Source organism: Phasianus colchicus, chromosome 2 (assembly GCF_987193195.1).
Source record: "Phasianus colchicus chromosome 2, bPhaCol1.hap1.1, whole genome shotgun sequence".
NCBI lineage: Eukaryota > Metazoa > Chordata > Aves > Galliformes > Phasianidae > Phasianus > Phasianus colchicus.
The window spans coordinates 26,998,309-27,017,229 of record NC_143437.1 but is presented as its reverse complement, the minus strand read 5'-3'; the positions used below and the strand labels follow the sequence as shown (position 1 = coordinate 27,017,229).

The 18,921-nt window shown below is 43.5% G+C and overlaps 1 protein-coding gene across 1 annotated transcript; it reads left to right on the top strand.

The window, feature by feature from the left end:
* The first annotated feature begins 337 nt into the window (after nucleotides 1–337).
* Nucleotides 338–12,339, top strand: CALM2 (calmodulin 2). The gene is made up of 6 exons (XM_031594503.2): nucleotides 338–496; nucleotides 4,603–4,633; nucleotides 8,911–9,054; nucleotides 9,132–9,238; nucleotides 10,097–10,232; nucleotides 11,451–12,339. The coding sequence occupies exons 1-6, from the start codon at nucleotides 494–496 to the stop codon at nucleotides 11,477–11,479; spliced, it is 450 nt and encodes a 149-aa protein (XP_031450363.1). The 5' UTR covers nucleotides 338–493; the 3' UTR covers nucleotides 11,480–12,339.
* The last annotated feature ends 6,582 nt before the right edge of the window (nucleotides 12,340–18,921 follow it).

Genomic DNA, 18,921 nt, shown 5'->3' with positions numbered 1-18,921 from the left:
CTGTGCATGTCCCAGTGACGCATTGCAGGTACGAATCCACCAATCGGCGCCCTCCGCTCGGAGTCCCTGCCGCGGAGCGGCGTTTTTTTCTAGAATCCTCCTCCGCTCGGACAAATAGTCCCGCGGGCCGCCCCTCCGGCGCCCACCGCCGGCGTTCGGCGACCGTCCGACCCTCCTCGCTTCGACCCCCGCCTCCCAGCGCCGCGTCCCGGGGGTTCGGGGGCAGAAACGGGGCGAGGCGGGAGCGCGGGAGGGCCCGGCGGGCAGAGCGCGGGGAGCCGGGACTCGTTTCGCAGCGCCGTTCCCTGACGGGGAGAGGGGTGGGGGGAGGGAGCGGCGCGGAGCGATCCGCGCGGGCTGTGAGGCGGTTTATGAGGCACGGCTGGCGGCCGGGCAGGGCTCAGTGTGAGGCGAGCCGTCGAGCGGGTAGGTCGCTGGTGCGCCCCGTGCAGCCGTTAGCTCCTACCGCACCCCGCAGCCGGGACGAGACACCATGGTGAGTTCCGCGGGGCCGCGCCGGGGCCGTGCGGGCGGAGGGCCGGGTGATGGGGGCGCCTGCGGGATGAGGGAGGGAGGCGGGGGGCTGCGGGGCGAGGCGCCGTGCGGGCGGCGGGGTGGGGTGAGGTGAGGTGAGGGTGTCGCTGGCCGCGGGCAGAGCGGGGCGGGCGGGCGGCGGCGGTGGGTCCCGCTCGGAGGCGCCCCGCGCGTAGGAGGAAGTGGCGTCGGGCGAGTCCCGCTCGGGTCCCTTTCCCGCCCTGGGGCGTTGGTGCGGATTCAAAATTCAAACTGCCCTGAGCTCGGGCGCCATGTCGGGTGGGTGGGGGGAGGGTGGGGGGGAGGTGGGGGCGGCGGATAACGGTTCCTTCGGGGAGGAGAGCGCGGGAGCGGCGGCGGCGGGGGGGGAGAGCACTGCCACGGCGGCACCCGCGCCGCTCTGCCTCTCGCTTCCTGCCCCTGCGGAGCGCGGCCGGGGCCGGAGGCGTGCGGTTGGCTGGAGGGCGCTGCGCCTGGCACGGCGCGCTGCGCAGCCCGCAGCCCCTGGGCAGCACCGGCAGCGCGGCGGGGAGCGGCTGGCTCGCTCCCTCCCCCCCTCCTTCCCGCCGGCCCCGCGGTGGGGCCGAGGCCGCGGTACCGCCCTGCTGCTCCTCTGTGTGAGGTTATTTTTTTTGTTTCTTTTTTTTCTTGGTGAGCGGTTCTGCTTTCCCGTTTTGGTCATTGCGGTGGACGGCACTGCATTGTCTTGGTCAAGCGCAGTGTGGTTTTCTTTAGCGGTGCGTTTGCTTAGGATTCGAATCGATTCTGCCGAGTTAAAATAAAGTGGGATTGGAGAATCGAGAAGAATACGGGTTCGGTTATTGTATTAAAACGAGCGGATGCTGAAACATACGGAAAATAATTGCGTCGCAGAGCCACCACCGATGGCTGCTCAGAGCGACCTGTGCACTAAGAGAAGGTGCAGTGCGGTGGGACTGACTGCTTTCATTCATTGCCACCGCTATGGACTCCTGCTGTGTAACACGAAAGATGGGCGCTTAGAGCTTTTTCAGCCGCTTTCATTAAAGAAGTTAAATGAACTGAAGCTTGATTTTTGTGCCTTTCCTTTAATTGTGAGCATAACGGGCAGGCTCTCTGTAAAGAGCAGTAATTCCAGGCTGGCTGGCCGCGGCCATCCGTACAGAACCAAAAATGGAGTATCTTCCAGTGAGGGCTGTGTGTGTGGAAATGGGTGTGTCCAGGAGGCGCGGTCATGGCTCCTGGCAGCCCCTGCGGGCTGAGCCTCGGGGCTCTCGGGCCAGTGCTGCATGTGTTGGGGGAAGTAAAGCACTTTGTGCCCGGTGTAAGCCGACCTGCTGCAGGTGTCACTTTAGCCCGTGTGTGCTTGTGGTTCTTGTTCTTCAGTTAATTGTGGCAGAACAGAGCTGTTTGTTCTGATTTGGCACGTGTGAGGTATACCAGACTGCCAGAATTTGAAGGGAGCTGCGTTACCTCTTGTGTGATTTGCCTCTAGCTCCGTGTCAGGCAGTGTTAGTGAGACGTGGATCTGTTGAGGGATATTCAGGGGGGTTACTGCATAGCAGCCCTGGCTGTAATGAAACACTACCTCCAGAGGCTGCGTTTGCTGCATATTGCAACTCCCTCTTCCCTAGGCAGCTTGGATACGTTGTCAGGCCCCTGACATAATGGGGGAGGGGAGGTACTGCAGTAAAAATGCTGCAGTGTACATGAGAGGAGGTAGTACCCAAGCTGCGAAGCCTTTGCAGCCCAAGTCTTTGCAGAGGAGGCTTGCAGATGGATGTTGGCTTTAAGTAAGAAACATGTTGAGCTAAAGTGAGGAGCACTAGGTGGTCATAATGTGACTGTTACTGGAGTCAGGTTGTGTTACTGAAGGTGCACGTACTGGCCACTGGTGTAATGTGGGACTACCTAGCTGCAGTTTGGCACGGAAGCCCCAAAGGCCCTCCACCAGAAATGCAGCGGCCTGTACCTTGGAACGGGGATCGGGGGTTGGGGCTGAGGGCCGCTGCTGCCTCCATGCTGCCCAGTGGGTGGCTGCCCTGCTGGCTCCGCCTCTGGCTGCTGTTGCGCAGTGCTCCCTGCAGTGCCCGGCACTGCGGAGTGCAGATGGTGTTTGTTCAGCCCTGCCCCACCTCCTCGCTTATCTTTCAGCTGCCCTGTACCTATGGCTTCTAGTAAGTGCCGTGCTCTTCACAAAGGCCATGCCTATTGAAGCTAGTGACAGAGCTCATCCAAATTCATGGCTACTGGCTATAGGAAGTTCTAAGTCTCTGCGAGAGTTCAGGAACACTTAGCAGCTTAAACACTGCTTAATGTCATGTCTTTACATAAAACTGTTTATATAAAACAGTATGTGACTCAACTTGGTAACCCTGAAGTACTGACCTAAATAAATTAGGTTCCTGCAACTTACATTTGATGTACAGCTTTCTGGGGTTAAAAATATCGTGTGGAAATGTAGCACATAACTCTCTTCACTTGAGTGATAAAAATGTAAATACTATACAGAGGTACGTGTCTGTGTTAGTGGTACGCTCCTGCTGAGCAGAAATCTGTTAGGCTTCTGTTAAGTGTCCAGCAGGGTGCTTAACATTTTCTCAAAGCCTGATGTGGAATTGATGACTTCCTCACTTGTCTTGCTGCCACTCTTGAGAAGCTCATTAAAGAAATACTGCCTACAGCTGCTGAAATGGGAGTAAGTAGTGTATAGCTATGAATCCTCCTCACCTATATCTTAGAAGTTGCTTGTGGTTGTGATCTTGATTTCTGGAGTAGATGAGTCAGAGGCTGTATGGGAAACTGCTTATCGCTACCCTTATCTTGGGCTATTTTATTTTGGGTTATTACCATACACATTTCTTGTAAGTGGTTTAGCTGTTAGTATCAGCTCAGTTTAATCAATGTGGAGATGTAATGTATGTCAAAATTAGCAAAAACTGGGCAGGTGATGCTTACCTATCTCAGTACTACACTAGCAGAATGCTAATATGTAGGGCAATCTTTGTAGGCAAACACAACTGAAAACAATGCTATTGATATTGCAGAGATCATAGAAAGGTTGTTGATAAAATGATCACAGTGGGAATGAACTGAAATAGTGCTGAAGTGATACAGTGAAGGTGTTTTTGGTATTTTGAAGTCTTGACTATTAAGTGTTTTATGGGGTAAAAAGCTCAAGAGATTGCTTGATGAAATGGATTGCCTTGCTAATGTCACTCTAATGGAGCTGTCCTGAACTTGTTTGAAGAACCAACTGACTTGGAATCCTAGGGAAGACATTTCTACTGTTAAACACCTGTGTATTCTATCAAGAGTGAAGCTTAGTTGGATTTGTCCTTGAAGACTGTGAGGGTTTTTATTGTCAAATTCAATTGGTCTTAAACTGGTTCCAGATAACAGAATGTGTGAAGTGGTGCTTATCTAACTACTGATGCCAAAACTGTAAGCCTTTGTAGTGCTGGGCCTTTGCCTGGTGATTCTGTAAGCTGCCTTACGTTATTGCTGTCTGTAGCTAAGTTTGAAAGAAGTCTAGGCAACTAAAATGCAAATACGTGGAAACTACCAGATTGGGTAGAAGCTGTTATGTGGACTCTGTTTTTTGCTATCTTGCCTTGGACCTGAGGTTCCATTAGTGAGGGTGTACTTAATTCTAGGGAATAACATTTTTTTTCCAGTTAGAGGTTTGTAACTTCTGAGAAGAGACAAGAACCTACCTTAAATTTGGGATGTAGGAGGATACTGTTGCAGGATATAAAGTATCTAGTGGAAGCACTGATACCTGGTGTGTTAATGAGCCCCTTAAACTGATCTGGGGGGACCTGCAGGCCTTGGGTTTCCTAGTGTAGCTTGGGTAATTGTGCATGGAAATCCATTCTTGGTGTATCAGATATTTACAGGGTCAGGAAATGACAATCTGCCAGTTCTTAGCAGGCTATCTTGATGACTTCTGAGCTGTGTTCATTGGAATTACTTCCAAATGATGTAGGCATATCCTGAGGACGAGTTACCTGATTCAAAGGCTACTACAAATATGTATCTTTCATTGAAATTTTTCAGCATCTGTAATGATGTTCTCTTCTGTTGCAGGCTGATCAACTGACAGAAGAGCAGATTGCAGGTGAGGTTTTCATATGCTGTGCTGATACTCCTACTTGACCTGGCACATCTCTTAATCCAGTGACAGTCCATGTTATGCAAGTTACCCAGCTTTCTTAAATACTGAGGAGATACTGGTGGATGCTGTTACTTATTGCCTAAATCTTAAAGGCTTGTATTCTGTAAAACAGCAATGAATAAGATGAATTTGAAGCTCTGTCTGCTAAAACAGTTGTGAATAATGCTGTAGGCACTGGAACTATTTATTGAAGTTGTGAAGACTATTTAAGCGCAAACAAGTGTGTGTGGGTTGTGGGGGAGGATGGGGGAAAGTCTGTGGTAAAGACTTGGAATCTGAAGCCTTCTTCTAGCAGAAGGCAAAACTAATTTACTTGGTAGTCTCCTGTTGTCAGTGGAGGTGTTTCAGACTAGCTGTTCGGATAGTAGCAGACGATGCTTTCATGGTAACAGTTGATCTTCCATATTTGGAACTGCATTGTGTACTTGGACTGTTCTGAAGGTCTGGTACATGCTCTGAAATGCTTAAGCAGAGATGTAACTCCCAAGTGTTAGTACTGGCCCCCTGAGACTGGTCTCATTCTTCTGCACCCTGCACAAACTAGCATCTGTCGCTGCTCTCTCTGAAGATTGATTTCAGCTTGAGTAACTGTAACCTGAAGTCATATTGGTGCGTTGGTAATGCAGAACTCAGCCTTGCTGCAGGTGCTTTCCAATTAGAGTTTTCTGTTCTAACAAGTGTGTAGCTGCAATACTGGGCTGTCTGTGTGCCTGGTTGTCAGATGAAATGATGTTAGGGGATGTTTGGATTCAGCTGATGAAGTGTGGTACCAACTCAAGCATACAACCTCTGAGAGGCTTTGGTATTTAGCGGTGGTGTGGTTCTTGAAGGCACTATTAAACAGAAGTGAGCTAGTTTGTTTTTACTTTAACTGCTAAATTTTAAGAGTAAAAATATTCTGGTGGCTTTTAGACTTCAGAAGCTTGCTCTAACTCATAAGAGACTATTATGGTTTTGTGGAAAGCTCTTAGTCTATTTATGTGTTGTCATGGTGCTGTCTTGTAAGCACACGTCAGATCTAGTTCAGCTACATACTTCTTTGAGTTGCCTCATATCTTAAAGGGGTTTGGGAGCAGGCTTTATCAATTGTTGCTGCTGCTGCTTTGATAATGGTTCATTGTTTCAGTTCTTAACTGTTGAAGCTTTATTAGTTGATCTGGCTGATTATGGAGTATAAACAGGAAGCTTATTCTTAACGCTACCTCAGGATTAGTGATGATAGTATAGTAGTTCCTGGAGCCAAAAGTGGGTGTTAATAAGCGTGTCATGCTAGAATAGAGAGTTTTCATCTGCATGGGAAGAATAATGGCCTGTCACTTTGAGTTCAGCTGTGGTATTTCATGAAGAAAATGTCTGCAAGTAAAGCCATCGCCCTCTGATGCAAAGACAAGGCTACTGCTGGTCTATAAAGCACCTAGCTTGAATGTTTAGGAACAGTTGCAGATGTCTAAGTGTCCTGCTTGGCTTTGCTACGAAGGTCAGTGCTTTGCACGGGGAGCCTATTAAAGGTACAGTTCAAGTGATTGACAAGGGTTGTAGTTATGTGACAGTCTTGAACCCTTGCTAATCCATTTCAGTTTGGGAAGTTATTTAGCTTTTGATTTGAATGTGGGCTTAAGGAAACAGTAGTAAAGATATAGACAGCCTTCCTTTCATTGAGTAGAATTTTTAAGTAGTAAAATGCAGCTCTCCTAGGTTTAAAAAGACTTTGTCAAATACAGTTTTTTCACCAGAATGCAATTAAAGATCCCATATATTCTTTCTGCTCTGTGAAAACTCTGGAAATTGTTGCCTTGTAAGGCTGGAGTTCTTTTGTTACGGGCTGAGGTGAAAAACCTGCTGGGCCTATCTGTCATGAATGACTTAACTTCACAAGTTGGGGATGTGCAAAATGTGAATGGAAGCTGTAGCTTTGTTCAGAACTGAATTTGCCAGCCCAGATGGATTTCTTTTTGGTTAAGCTTTGTGTTAAGCAAGGTAAATAGGCCAGAACTGTTTGATGTGGATGGCTAAGAAAACTTGAAGATGCTTTCTGTCCCAAGGCAACTGGTGTAGTGAGCAGTACTTCCTTCACCAGACCTCAGAGGTCTCTAAATAGGCTCTCAGAACAAGTAGGCCTATGTATGGTGTTTTGCTGTGCTTTGTTCTTACTGTGCTGTAGTCCTCTGGGGATCTGACCACAACAGCTATTTAAAATTCATTTCATAGTTGAAATAGTCATTTTTAAGTTACAAACTTTTGGTGGGTCATAGAACAATTCCCATTCACCTATGAAAGTTCGGAAATAGCTGTCTAAACTGTTGAAGAGGGACAGCAGCAATTAACTGAAGGTAGGTGATGTTATGCTAAAGCTGAGTAGAATGGTAGTTATAACTTCAGCCTACAGCGTCTTTGAATAAAAAGATCAAGTTGTCTCTTGGTTATCTCTAGTACTCAGGATATACTACTGAATTGTAGAAAGCAAGTATTTGGACTTTCAGGAATTGCTGCAGTGCTGTGTAATCTGCTTTGTGTTTGGATTACAGTGTTCTGACTTTGTCCATAGCTGAGGCTAACAGCTGGCTGTTTTAAGCAACACTGAAGTACCTGATGCTTGTTGGAGACTGTCTTCTGAGGTTCTTGAATGATAACAGCCTATGGTCATTGCTACTGGGCTTGACGAAAAAGCCCTTTCTTCCTTCATGTAAAATCTGATCCTAGCAAACTCATTTGTCTCTAAGCTATCTGGAACCTAGCCCTGAAGACTGCTTGCAAGGTATTATAGGTACAGGTGGTAGCCTCATGTTTGGGTAGGCTTCTAAGCCCATATTTTTACAATCACAGTGCAGAGAACTGTTCCATCTAGTCCTGTGTGCTGAACAGCGAGAGCTGGCTTTTGGAGCTGAAAATGTTGAAGAGTTTGTTTGTTTTTTTGAATGGAACTTGGCTATGGTTCTGGTATGGTAGCTGCATCCATGAACTACAAAAAGCGCTTTTTAGTTGCATTTCCAGCACTTGCCAGTTTGTACCTCATATCTAGTGTTTCAGAGTAGGAAATGGGTGATGGCTTTATGCTGTACTTGATTAATTCAGATCTGAGAAATCCACTATCTGGAAAGGAGGTTACTTGGAAATGTTGGAGGGGAGATTGTAATTCGTGAAAGTATTTCTAATGCTCTTTAGCTAACTTGTTCCCCAAAGGCATGATCTTGAGTGGCCTTGAGTGCTGAAAAAGGATCTGAATGGCATAATGGAATAAATCAGTTTTTCATGCTTAACTGTAATTTTTCTGTGAACGGCCACAGTCCAGTGAAATAGTTTAAGGTCTGTAGCTGAAGACAAACAGATGGCATGGATTAAAACCAACTCCATTTTTGGACTAGACAATTAAACATGTTATGCTTGTATTAATATTGCTGGCGACAGTACAGCTATTGTAGGGGCCTGAGAGGTAGCATTGAAAATCAGCCAGTCTTGCAGCTGCTTTTAACTAGTTCTTATGAGGGCTGTTTCAGGATGCAGTAGGGCTGAAACAGTATTCAAGCAACTTTACAGAAATCAGTGTGACTGCAGTGACCTTTCCCCTTGAACAAGTTATTACTGAAGCTGCTGTGATAGTCATAGACTGAAAAGCTGCAGAGCTGCAGTGGTGGTCCTTTTTGTCAAGGTATGGCCAGATGTGGGATCCGTGGTGCTGGACTGTATCTGCAAGTAGCTGTTCAGAGTTGTTTGTCCAGCAGAAGTGAGTTGCAGTGAAGGCTTCTCTACATTGAGTCTTAATTACACCCTGCCCATTGAATAGTCTCTTATTAGTAATAGAAGTGCTATTAAGCTGTAGCATTTGCATTTTGAGTACTGCTTTCAGGCTTTTTATAATTCCCTCTACTTTTTCATAAGAAATAATTCTGCCGAGGATGTGTTATTCTAGTTGCTAGCTGAAAGGAATAGCTCTATCAGGGGTTCTTCAGGGTGATTTGTAGCAAACATCTGAGTAGTTCTGAAATAGATACCTTCCATTTTCTTCAAGCTGAAATGTGGTGATTAGATTAGTAGGGATGTCAGCATCAGGACATCAACTCTGTTGATGTTACAGTTCCAGCAGGCTGAGCTCTGCACTCAACTTTTAAGAATATAAGTCAGGTTTAATAATTTGCTCCAATAAGCAGAAGTAGTTCTGAAATAGTTAAATAAGCTCTCCATTGGAAAACTGGAAGCACTAACTTCTTTTTGTTGTTGTACAGAATTCAAAGAAGCTTTTTCACTATTTGACAAGGATGGTGATGGTACTATAACTACAAAGGAGTTGGGGACTGTGATGAGATCACTTGGTCAAAACCCCACAGAAGCAGAATTACAGGATATGATCAATGAAGTAGACGCTGATGGTAAGATCTTAATAATAAGTAACTGTTTACTGAAGTATTGAGAAGTGTTTTTTTCTAACAAAGTGATTACCTTGCAGGCAATGGCACAATTGACTTCCCAGAGTTTCTGACAATGATGGCAAGAAAAATGAAAGATACAGATAGCGAAGAAGAAATTAGAGAAGCGTTCCGTGTGTTTGACAAGGTATTGAGATGTTTGCCTCAACAAGGATTTGTTAGAGCTCAGACTTCAGATAAGATTCCTTAATGAGCTAGGGGTATTTGCAGTCCTACCATCTAGAACTTAGAGGTTAACTTGTCATGCTGAAGTTGAGTTATACTATGGTGCTGTACCTGAAAGCCACATGAGTCACTGTGGGTGACAGCAGTGATCTGCTATATTGTTCTGCTTGCTGTGGTACCTAAGTACTTGTTGGCTGGCAGGGGAATTGAATAAATATATTTTGAATCTTTCACTTTAAATTGCTGTCTACTGTTACCAGCTTCTTAAGTGAAATGTAATTCTAATCAGAAAACACATAAGTATCGTGCAGCGTGGGGAAGAAAAAAGCAGCTCTGAGTCCATATGCACTAGTATTTTGATATTCCATCCCAGCTGGGATGTGGGATGTGTAAAAGTGGCCTGTGAAGGCCTTGTGGTTTTATGCTGGATTCTCACAAAGTGGGAGAGTGAGAAACTGCTCCTGGTCTGAGAAATAGACAAGTGACCCAAATGGCCCATGACTGAGGTGTTTATCACCATCAGTAGGATGATAAGGTAGGCTGTGTTGGTTAAGCTCTTTCTGAAAGACCTCTAAGATAGTGTAGTCACAGAATTATAGAGTGGCTTGGACTGGAAGAGGCTTTAAGGTTCTCACCTATCTCCACCTACCCTCTGAGATCCCCAGGCAGTACATAAGATATGCTTGTGGCTCTTTATTGCCTCATGCAAGTGATAGTGGTTAAAACTGTGTTAACTTTCAGTGCTGATCTTAAGAATCGAATCTTTGAGTTGCTGGGCCTGAGGGCAACTGGAATAAACATGTCTTTTTTCCCCTCCCAGGATGGTAACGGTTACATTAGTGCTGCAGAACTTCGTCATGTGATGACAAATCTTGGGGAGAAGCTAACAGATGAAGAAGTTGATGAAATGATTAGGGAAGCAGACATTGATGGTGATGGTCAAGTAAACTATGAAGGTAAGGAGCTGTTAACAGATTGTGTTGCACTTTCCATGCTGGTGCACTTTCCAGCTGCTGGTAATGGCAGAGTTTAAATAGGACAGCATTCACAAGGGAGGTCCTCTCAGCAGTTTTAATGTCTATTCAAGCTAGCATCTTTTTAGTACATATGTAGGTTTGAGTGGGTTACTGCTATTTTGTTTGTAAGGCAGCTGTGAACTATGCAGCTTAAAAAAAAAAACTCTCTAATGCTAATAGCCATTAGTATAAGGATGCTAGCTAAGCTATTCACATACTGTTCTGTTTGTTAACAAATACTGATCTGAAACCACATCAGGAAAGTGAATGTTCTGATCTCTGGCAGGTCACTAATATTCCCTTAATATTTCAGAAATTAAGAGGAAAAGCCTGTAAAATACCCATGGATTTCACCATCTTTAGAAAACCTTTAAAATAAGCTTCAACACAAATCAGCTAGAGCACTAACTTTCTACTTCTCTTTTGTGATATCGAAACTTAGATAAACTCATGCAAGCAGGAGGAGTTTTTTCCTCTTCTTAGGAGCACGCAAGCTATCTAAGCTTGCTTTCATTCTAGCTTTCCAAGCATATTAGAAGTACAAGCTAGAGTATCTCCAGTTTTTCTCACTCAGGGTACTGTTCCTAAAGAATAGGTGTGGCTTCTCTTTAAAACTTTATTTTTGTGCCTGATGCTAAACTGAGTCTGTAGTTCAGTAAGTTAAGCAAGCAGCATACTTTGTGGTAACTGATTTCCTTTATGCTGTGAGTAAGCAGTGGTTTGGTTGCTTCAAGCTGGTCAGGCAAAGTAGTAGGATGTAAGCTATTCTGCTGTGATGTCCAAGCCAATGTTTTTGTACCTGTTTTGTGTATGTAGCTGATTGTAACTTCAGCAGAATTGACTCCTCTCTTGGTGTGTAAAGGGTGACTGTAAGTTGACAGGAAATGACCCTGAACAGTCTTATTTGGAAGTCTGTTTAGCTGTTTAGTGGTGGACTGACAGTTTAGATGAAAGTAGAGGCCTTTAGCTGTTAATTTCCTTTTTTTTTAAAAGGAGGTGCATAGGCATGACTGGTAGAAAAGGGAAATGTCTTTTTTTTTTAATGTAACTGGAAATGACATTTTGAAATGTAATTGGCCACTAGTGAGGCAAGTCACTGGCCAGATGTTGCAATTCATGTTCTTCTCTAAATAACTTCTGACCTCTTTCCTTTTGCAGAGTTTGTACAAATGATGACAGCGAAGTGAAGACGTTGTACAGAATGTGTTAAATTTCTTGTACAAAATTGTTTATTTGCCTTTTCTCTGTTTGTAACTTATCTGTAAAAGGTTTTTCCCTTACTGTCAAAAGAATATGCATGTATAGTAATTAGAAGGCCATTCCTCCATGTTTTTCTCCTTTATCTTACTGTCATTGTTCTGATTTTTGGAAAATTGATCTAAGTAACAAATGTTGCATGTGGCTTACTCTGGATATTTAAGCCCTTCTGCACATCTAATGTTAGATGGAGTTGGTTAAATGAGGGAACATCTGGATTGTTTAAAAATAGCTTTCCTCTAGAAGACTTAGGTATGACTAGTGTAACAAGTTACGTAAAGTAAGTTAGGTTTTACCATGCATTAGCAGTTCCTTATTTAAAGCAAGATGCTGACTCTAGTTTTCCAGTGCATAAGAGTTTATTCTGCTTCTGCTGATTGAGATTAAAGATTCCTACAGTTGACTGCAGGATAAAACCACGTGAATAGCGTATGTGGCTAATGCACTGTAGAAAGTATTCTGACTTACTTCATAGTAACTTGTTTGTGGCCATACCTGTAACATGTTGTTGAAATGTGGAGTCTTAACGTTGTGGACGATTGACAGTCAACAATATGAATCTTAAAAGTTGCACTAATGCAAAACGGGTGTATTATCCAGGTACTCGTACACAATTTTTTTTGTACTGCTGGTCCTGTACCAGAAAACATTTTCTCCTCTTGTTACTATGCTTTTTAAACTTTGTTTAGCCACTTATTTTCAAAAAAAAAAAAAAATCTGCTTATGGCACGATTTGCCTCAAATCCATTCCAAGTTGTATATTTGTTTTCCAATAAAAAATTACAATTTACCCATACTGTTTCAATGTATCCTTGAATTATTTACAGGATTTGTTCAATACAGTTGCTGCTCTGTGTTTCAGTATGTAGCAGTTTGATTTGCTTACGCGATGGATTGGCTGTCTTAAGAGCTTGGAAGGTGAAATCTTAGACCGTAAACTCTGGCCCTTTATTAGTATTGTTGACTTGAAGAAGCTTTCTTACTAGTAGTTTAAAATGTATTTTACAGTCTTGTGTGGAGCTTGGTGCTTCAATATACTTAACATAGTGACTGGCTATGCCCACTATCTGTAGACATTGTGAACTGGATGTTGACCTAGTTCAATAGTTGACCTAAAATTAAAATTCCTTGTTCAGACAACTAAACCTGTTTGCTTTCTTTTAATTATTTTTTTGGACTTTATTCCCTATCAGCTGCTACTTCGGGGTAACATAGTCTCACACCTGGGCTTTTCTGAAACTGCCATGTCTGAGTCTGTTGCTTTTCAGGATGTGGTCAACTTAAAGTATGTAAGGAAAACGTTCTCTTACTGATCTGCTAGTAAGCAAGATTGTGCTTGTATCCCTTTTTGTTGACAATTAAAGTGTCCTAACACGGGAAAACAAACCTCTTTTTGACCAAGGGCAAATCCAAAATCTCAGAGCGTGGAAGAGGCTATTTGTGGTGTTTTGCCTCTCTACCCTGGATGAGAATTGGCTGACTTTTGTATATGCTGTGGGTTGTCTTAGTTGGGGATTCTGGCACCTGTTACCTCATCTTTTTAAAGATCTCAAATATGATGATCCTTGCAGAATTAAGACAGCTGGTGTACCTGATTGCACAAATACCTGATAAATGTTGGTGGTCACTAATCTCCAAAGGCACAGCTTCCGAAGGACTACAAGTACCTCCATTTTGAGGGCTTATCAAAAGTGTTTAAATTGCATACATAAGAGTGCCTTAAGTTGTTTATGCATTGACAGTTGGGTTCACAAAGTTCATGGAGGCCAAATACGAGGAACTGGAAAGGCCATTTACCCAGCACTCATCCTGTGGCTTAGCACCTGGATATAAGATGTTGGTTTCTAACTGGTATGGGATGAGGAGAATTTGACAGGGTACTGGAATCAGCATTTGAGATTCGGAATTGTAGGACTACTGGAAGTGTCACTTCTAAGGTAAGGAATGTAAGCAAGGATCTGACTGGAAGCCCTGTTTGCCAAAACAGTGTCTTTCAGCAGCCTGGAAATCGTCTTAAGCCACAGTCCTCTGTTACATCTCAGTGTGCAATTGAAGGTGTCTAACTTGGAGTAAGAAGGGGCCTCACTTGCTTGAGAGACTGCCCTGGCCAAGATGGTTGCCATTCATACAATGAATGGGTGAAGACTATGAATAAGTAGGTTGAGAAGATGGCTTTAACACTCAGCTGCTCACTGTTCAGCATTCTGTAACTAATGAAAGAGCAGGCTTGATTCTAATGTAAATGTTTGTGTTACTGATACGTAAAAAGTTTCTAGGTCAAATACTGAAGTCTTGTAGTTAAAATGGAAGATGGAGGTTGCAGTTCTTTCTGGTACTTTCTGCAGAATGGGAGGAGCATGTTTTTAGAGGTACAGATGGTAAGTGGAAACTAATGGCAATCAGTACAAATTCTCTGAACAGGAGAACACTTGCATATGTTGTACAGAGTTTCTGCATGTTCAAAATTTAACTGAAACTTCTGGGCTAGTGGTTCTTCCTGACCTTCTTTGAACAGGGCTTTGGGTGAGTGACTTTCCATATCTATTGCAGTCTAAATGGCTCTGGAATCGCAGTACTGCCTTCTAGCTTTGTAGGAGGACTGCTGTGGTTTGCTGCTTTTGCTGGCAGAATCTGCCATCTCTCTATAGGAAGATGGACAATTACTGCTGTAGCCTGATTAATGGTAGTGTTTCTAACTCTTCCTAATAATTGCAGAAGACATCAAGTAGGCCTACAGTTAGCAAAGAAGGTGATGGAAACAAGAAGATGCCATGTATTTCAAGACTGAGAAGGCTGTGAGTTCTGAAAGTACCTCCCTGGTCAGCTGGATACACACAATCTGTGCTTGACAGAGAATAAGATAATCATCTTTGGGGTTGAGAGAGGGAACCAGAAGAGAGAGAGTGGAGGGTTTGTGTAATACATCCTTATCTTTCTGCTTACACATAGCATTCTGTATTAAATATGTTTGTGGCTGGAGTGAGAACTGTACTGAGATGGAGATGAGAACCCCAGTTTTCTGATTTCTAGGAAGTGTGATTCTGATACCAGATAGTGTCATCTTCAGATGATGCAAATGGCTGTTTTAAATTTGAAAGTGATACCTCTTTGCTGGCTGCTCCCTGGAAAAGAAATTGCAATCAGTTTCTCAATCTGACCTATAGAGGGGAGAGTGTTTATTTAAGTGTCTTAAACTTGAGGGTCCTGAGATGCAATTAAGGAAACTGTGAGATGTAGTCCAGGTAGAATACCGTAAGCTGAAGTCTTCAAGACTAGAAGATTAAGTAATAGCAGCCTAAGTTGAGAGGCATTCCATGCACAACTGTTTGGACAGCATCTGATGAAGGAACTAAAGCTATTCATAGTTTCAAGAGGCCAAACATAGGGATTCCTACAGGCCATGGCTTCCCCTGAAGCCTCTAAGAAACCTTTTAAAATCCTTGTCTGATTCTTTGCTGAGCTTTGACTTCGATGCTAAGGAAAACCTTTGGGCAGCTTTTGCTTGCTTAAGAATGCTTCACCCAAGAAGAACGAATGCTGAAGAAACCTCCATGCAGTCAAGGCTGGAGGCCCCTTGTGGAGTAGCTCAATTTAACATGCAGCAGATTTAGCTGGTAGAAATCAGGCTTAATGATGGCTTTTATTTTCAAGGTTCTGATCAATTCTGTTTGGCTATGGAAGAGACGTATCAAATGATTTCGCTGTAATCCTTGCATTACAAAAATAATGGGCGCAAATTGTATGGGCTTTGTTTTAAGGTCCTTACTTTCTTTGCTGCCTGTTTGATAGATCTGTCTGCCATGTTAGTACTTAAGGGGAAAAACAAGTCATTGCTCAGTGAAGTAAATTGGAAACATCTACATCAATTCAAAGACCTTATTCTGCATCTTAGGAAATGCACATCTTCACAGTTTAAGAAGCGTAGGCAAGCAGCTATTGCAGTAACTTGCTGAATAACAGTCTTAAGCAAACATGGAATGTTCAGAGAACACCTGATGCAGTTGTATTTCTAATACCACAAGAATGGGGAAGATGTATTGAGTGTTCAGATTTATTTCTTTTTTTTTTTTAGCTCTAATGCAACTTTCTCTTCTGTACCTACTAAAAGGATGTTTTCACTGGGAATGCTAATAGTATCTGTTCACTGTTAGTACTGTTGAATGAGGAGTCATAAAAAGCTGCACCTTGTTCCCTCCTTGGGCAGAGGCATTCTGCTTTGCCAATTATGCTGAAAGGCAAAGCTTTACTGCTGACCTGACATGCTTCTGGGGAGGAGCCTGGAGTCCTTCCAGAGCAGACTGTTGTTAGTTTATAATGGTGTCACACTGTAGTGCTATTTATGATCAGCTATTTCAATCATTTTTCTAAGAAGCTACTCTCCCTTTTTAAAGGCTTCACTGATAGAACAATTGGGATCTAATGTCAGTTTGCATTCTCCTCAGTCTTTGAGGAATGTTTAATGAATGTAGAGAGAAACTGAAATGATTATTCACATTTTCAATAATGTCTTCAGGGGTAAATACACTCAACTCACATACTCCATCAGTTCACATGGTATGCAACTTTCTTCAAGCAGCCCAGCTCGATCCTGTGAAGGCCACGTGCAGTACTAAAGGAGGAGGCAGGAGCATATCCATTTACAAACTAAAAGCTAGTATTTTGCTGCCAAGTCTTTCTGCTTAGAATTTTTTGTATTTCAGTATATTTCACAGGGAAAATACTAACTCTACTGGAAATGCACCAAGAAGAAACCCTGGTACCCTGTGTTTTAAAGACTAGGTAAGCACTTCTAGGTATGTAGGTACAAATGAGAGAGCAACAGTAGTTGTAGCTCACTTAGTCTAAGTGGGGAAAGGCTCTGGGGATCTCTGGATCCATGTGACCTGAATTATGTTTCACCTGAGCTTTAAGAACATAATATTCCAGTAACTTTTTTTTGACAGTTTTCATATAATGATCTTTCATTTCCCTAGAAGAGTGCTCTGAGTAGTGTAGTAAAAGGGTTTCAATGCCTACTTGCCCTGCTGCCCCAGGGAATGCAAGCAATCCCAAGACAGAAGTGTATGTTCAATTTCTGAGTTTCCCTTGGTGAAAGGTGCTGCTGCTTCCTCTGAGCCTTGTTCAAGTTACGGAGCAGGTGGGTTTAGTTCTTTGCTGAACTCCAACAATTCTGAAATGCTCTGATCCACGCTCATTTCTGTGGATTACTCTATTTGTTGGCAAAGTGAAGCTGAGGTGTCTCTTCACTTGCTCTCAACTCTGCTCTAAAGTTGTCTTCTCTGTTTTGGGTTGGGCAGTACTTCTGTCCTGAATCTCTGTACTCAAGATAATATGGGGATCTGGAACCAACGCCTGATACAGTACCCAGTAACAAAGCTCCTGACCTTGCAAGAACAGACTCTTTTTTTTGTTTTGGGGTGATGGTTAGAAGGTTGCTTAGGACACTTACAGTGCCTACATAAACCCATCAGGAGGCAGAGAAAAGCACCTGCTTAAATCTGGGTTTCTTCCATTTGTGCCTCAACACTTGAAGTTCTTATTCTAAGGTTGTGAGTTACTTTTCCCCACAGAATTACAGGGGTGCAAGGGACTTCTGGAGCTCATCTAGTCCAACCTTTCTGTATTTGCTGTATTTGTCAGTTAGATTTTACCACTGTACCACTTGCATCCAGTGTAGGGAATCCAGGGCAGAACTGGCAATGTGGAAGTCCTGTCACCTTCCTGATTATACTGACCTTTCCTTCCAGGTTATTAACTTCACACCAGAAAATATTCCCAGTTCTCTAGCTCCCAGGTTTGAAAGTAAGTAAATCACATAAAAATCATGTGCTAGAAAGACTGTATGTATGCATTTCAGCATTGGAGTACACCTGTCACTCTCTTACACACTTCAACCAAAGGGCACTGCAGTCTCAAGTTGATTTCAGTATCTTGACCATTTATGGGGTAGGTCTGGGTAGAGTAGTTTTTAAGGATATGCTCAGGTTCATCTGCATTCAATTAAGCATGTGCTGAAGTTTCAGCACAGAATTTATCAGATGGGGAATGAAATAGTAAACATCATTAGACACCATCCCCCCTCTGCACCCTGAAAAATAGGGCTCCTGCTGGCATGTAGCCTTGGTGGGTATCATGGCAGTTAGAACTGTCTAAAATCCTGCTATTTTGAAGGCAAAAGCAAGCCCAACACCCAATCAAGCACAGAAGTGCTTCATTTTATGGTAAACTCTTTTGTACTGCCTGTTGGTATTCATAATTATAAACAGTAAGTTATGTAGTGAAAACTAATAGAAGGGCTTGGGTTGGAAAAGATTCCAAGGATCATCAAGTTCCAACCTGCTGCCACAGGCAGGGCCACCAGTCTCCAGATCTGGTACTGGAACAAGTTGCCTGGGGCTCTATCCAACCCAGTCTGCAACATCTGAGCCACCTGTTCCAGCACCTCACCTCTCTCTGTGTGAAGAACTTCCCCTGACATCCAATCTAACCCTTCCCTCCTTGAGCACAGTTCGTTTCGTTCTGCTGTGTCAAGGGTTTCAGGCATTTACTTCATTCCAGTAAGTATTTTGCAAATGAAGACTTCCATGCCTAAAGCACACATGGATAGCTGGGATGCAGAACATACATAATTGCCTTGTGCCACCTGAGGCATAGGAGCTCTGTGTATGCCTAACAGCACTGACCATGTTCTCCTATTTCAACTTCAATGTGGTAACCGCAAATATGGGATAGGGACTCTTTAGATGACTGCAGAAAGGCATAATAAGCTCAGCTATTAACACCCTAACAATCAACAGTAACTTCATCTCAGCTGGTGTGTGATATCCTGTTACCCTCATGACTGTTTATCCCCATGCCTGTGGCCTTTGTAGTACATTAGGGCATCAATCTTCTAAGCACAGCTCACGCAGAGCTGTACTGCATGAAGCATCTTCGTAATGGCCTCAAGGGCCCTGCTGGAAAGGAGGTCACACATGGGCTCCTGTTTATATGATTTTAGCCAAGGTGCATTAGGAAGGCTACTAAAGCCCTCAGCATTCTGCTCCTAACTTTTCAAGCCTGAAGGCAATTAATGATGTGCCTACTGAAAAGCAATCCATGTTATTGCCACTGTTAAATGTCCTGTAAAAATAGACAAAGTAAAGAATATGGCTTTCTTACCTTCCATGGGTTTGAAAGGACTGAGAGCATCTGCCAGGTTCAGAGGAGGTACAGCAAGGATGAAGTCAGCTCCAAGCTGAGCCAAGGTGTGACTGCGTATTCACTTTAAAGCAGTACAAGGTGAACTGACTGCATACCATGCCTATGTGGCACAGGCATAATGCATGAAATTCCATTCTTGCTTAAATTACAATTGTATAAAATTTGAAAT

Excerpts from the sequence above, each read along its gene's own strand:
- CALM2 (XM_031594503.2), top strand. Across the intron at positions 4,634-8,910 it reads GACAGAAGAGCAGATTGCAG|AATTCAAAGAAGCTTTTTCA; the intron begins GTGAGGTTTTCA and ends GTTGTTGTACAG. Across the intron at positions 9,239-10,096 it reads CGTTCCGTGTGTTTGACAAG|GATGGTAACGGTTACATTAG; the intron begins GTATTGAGATGT and ends TTCCCCTCCCAG.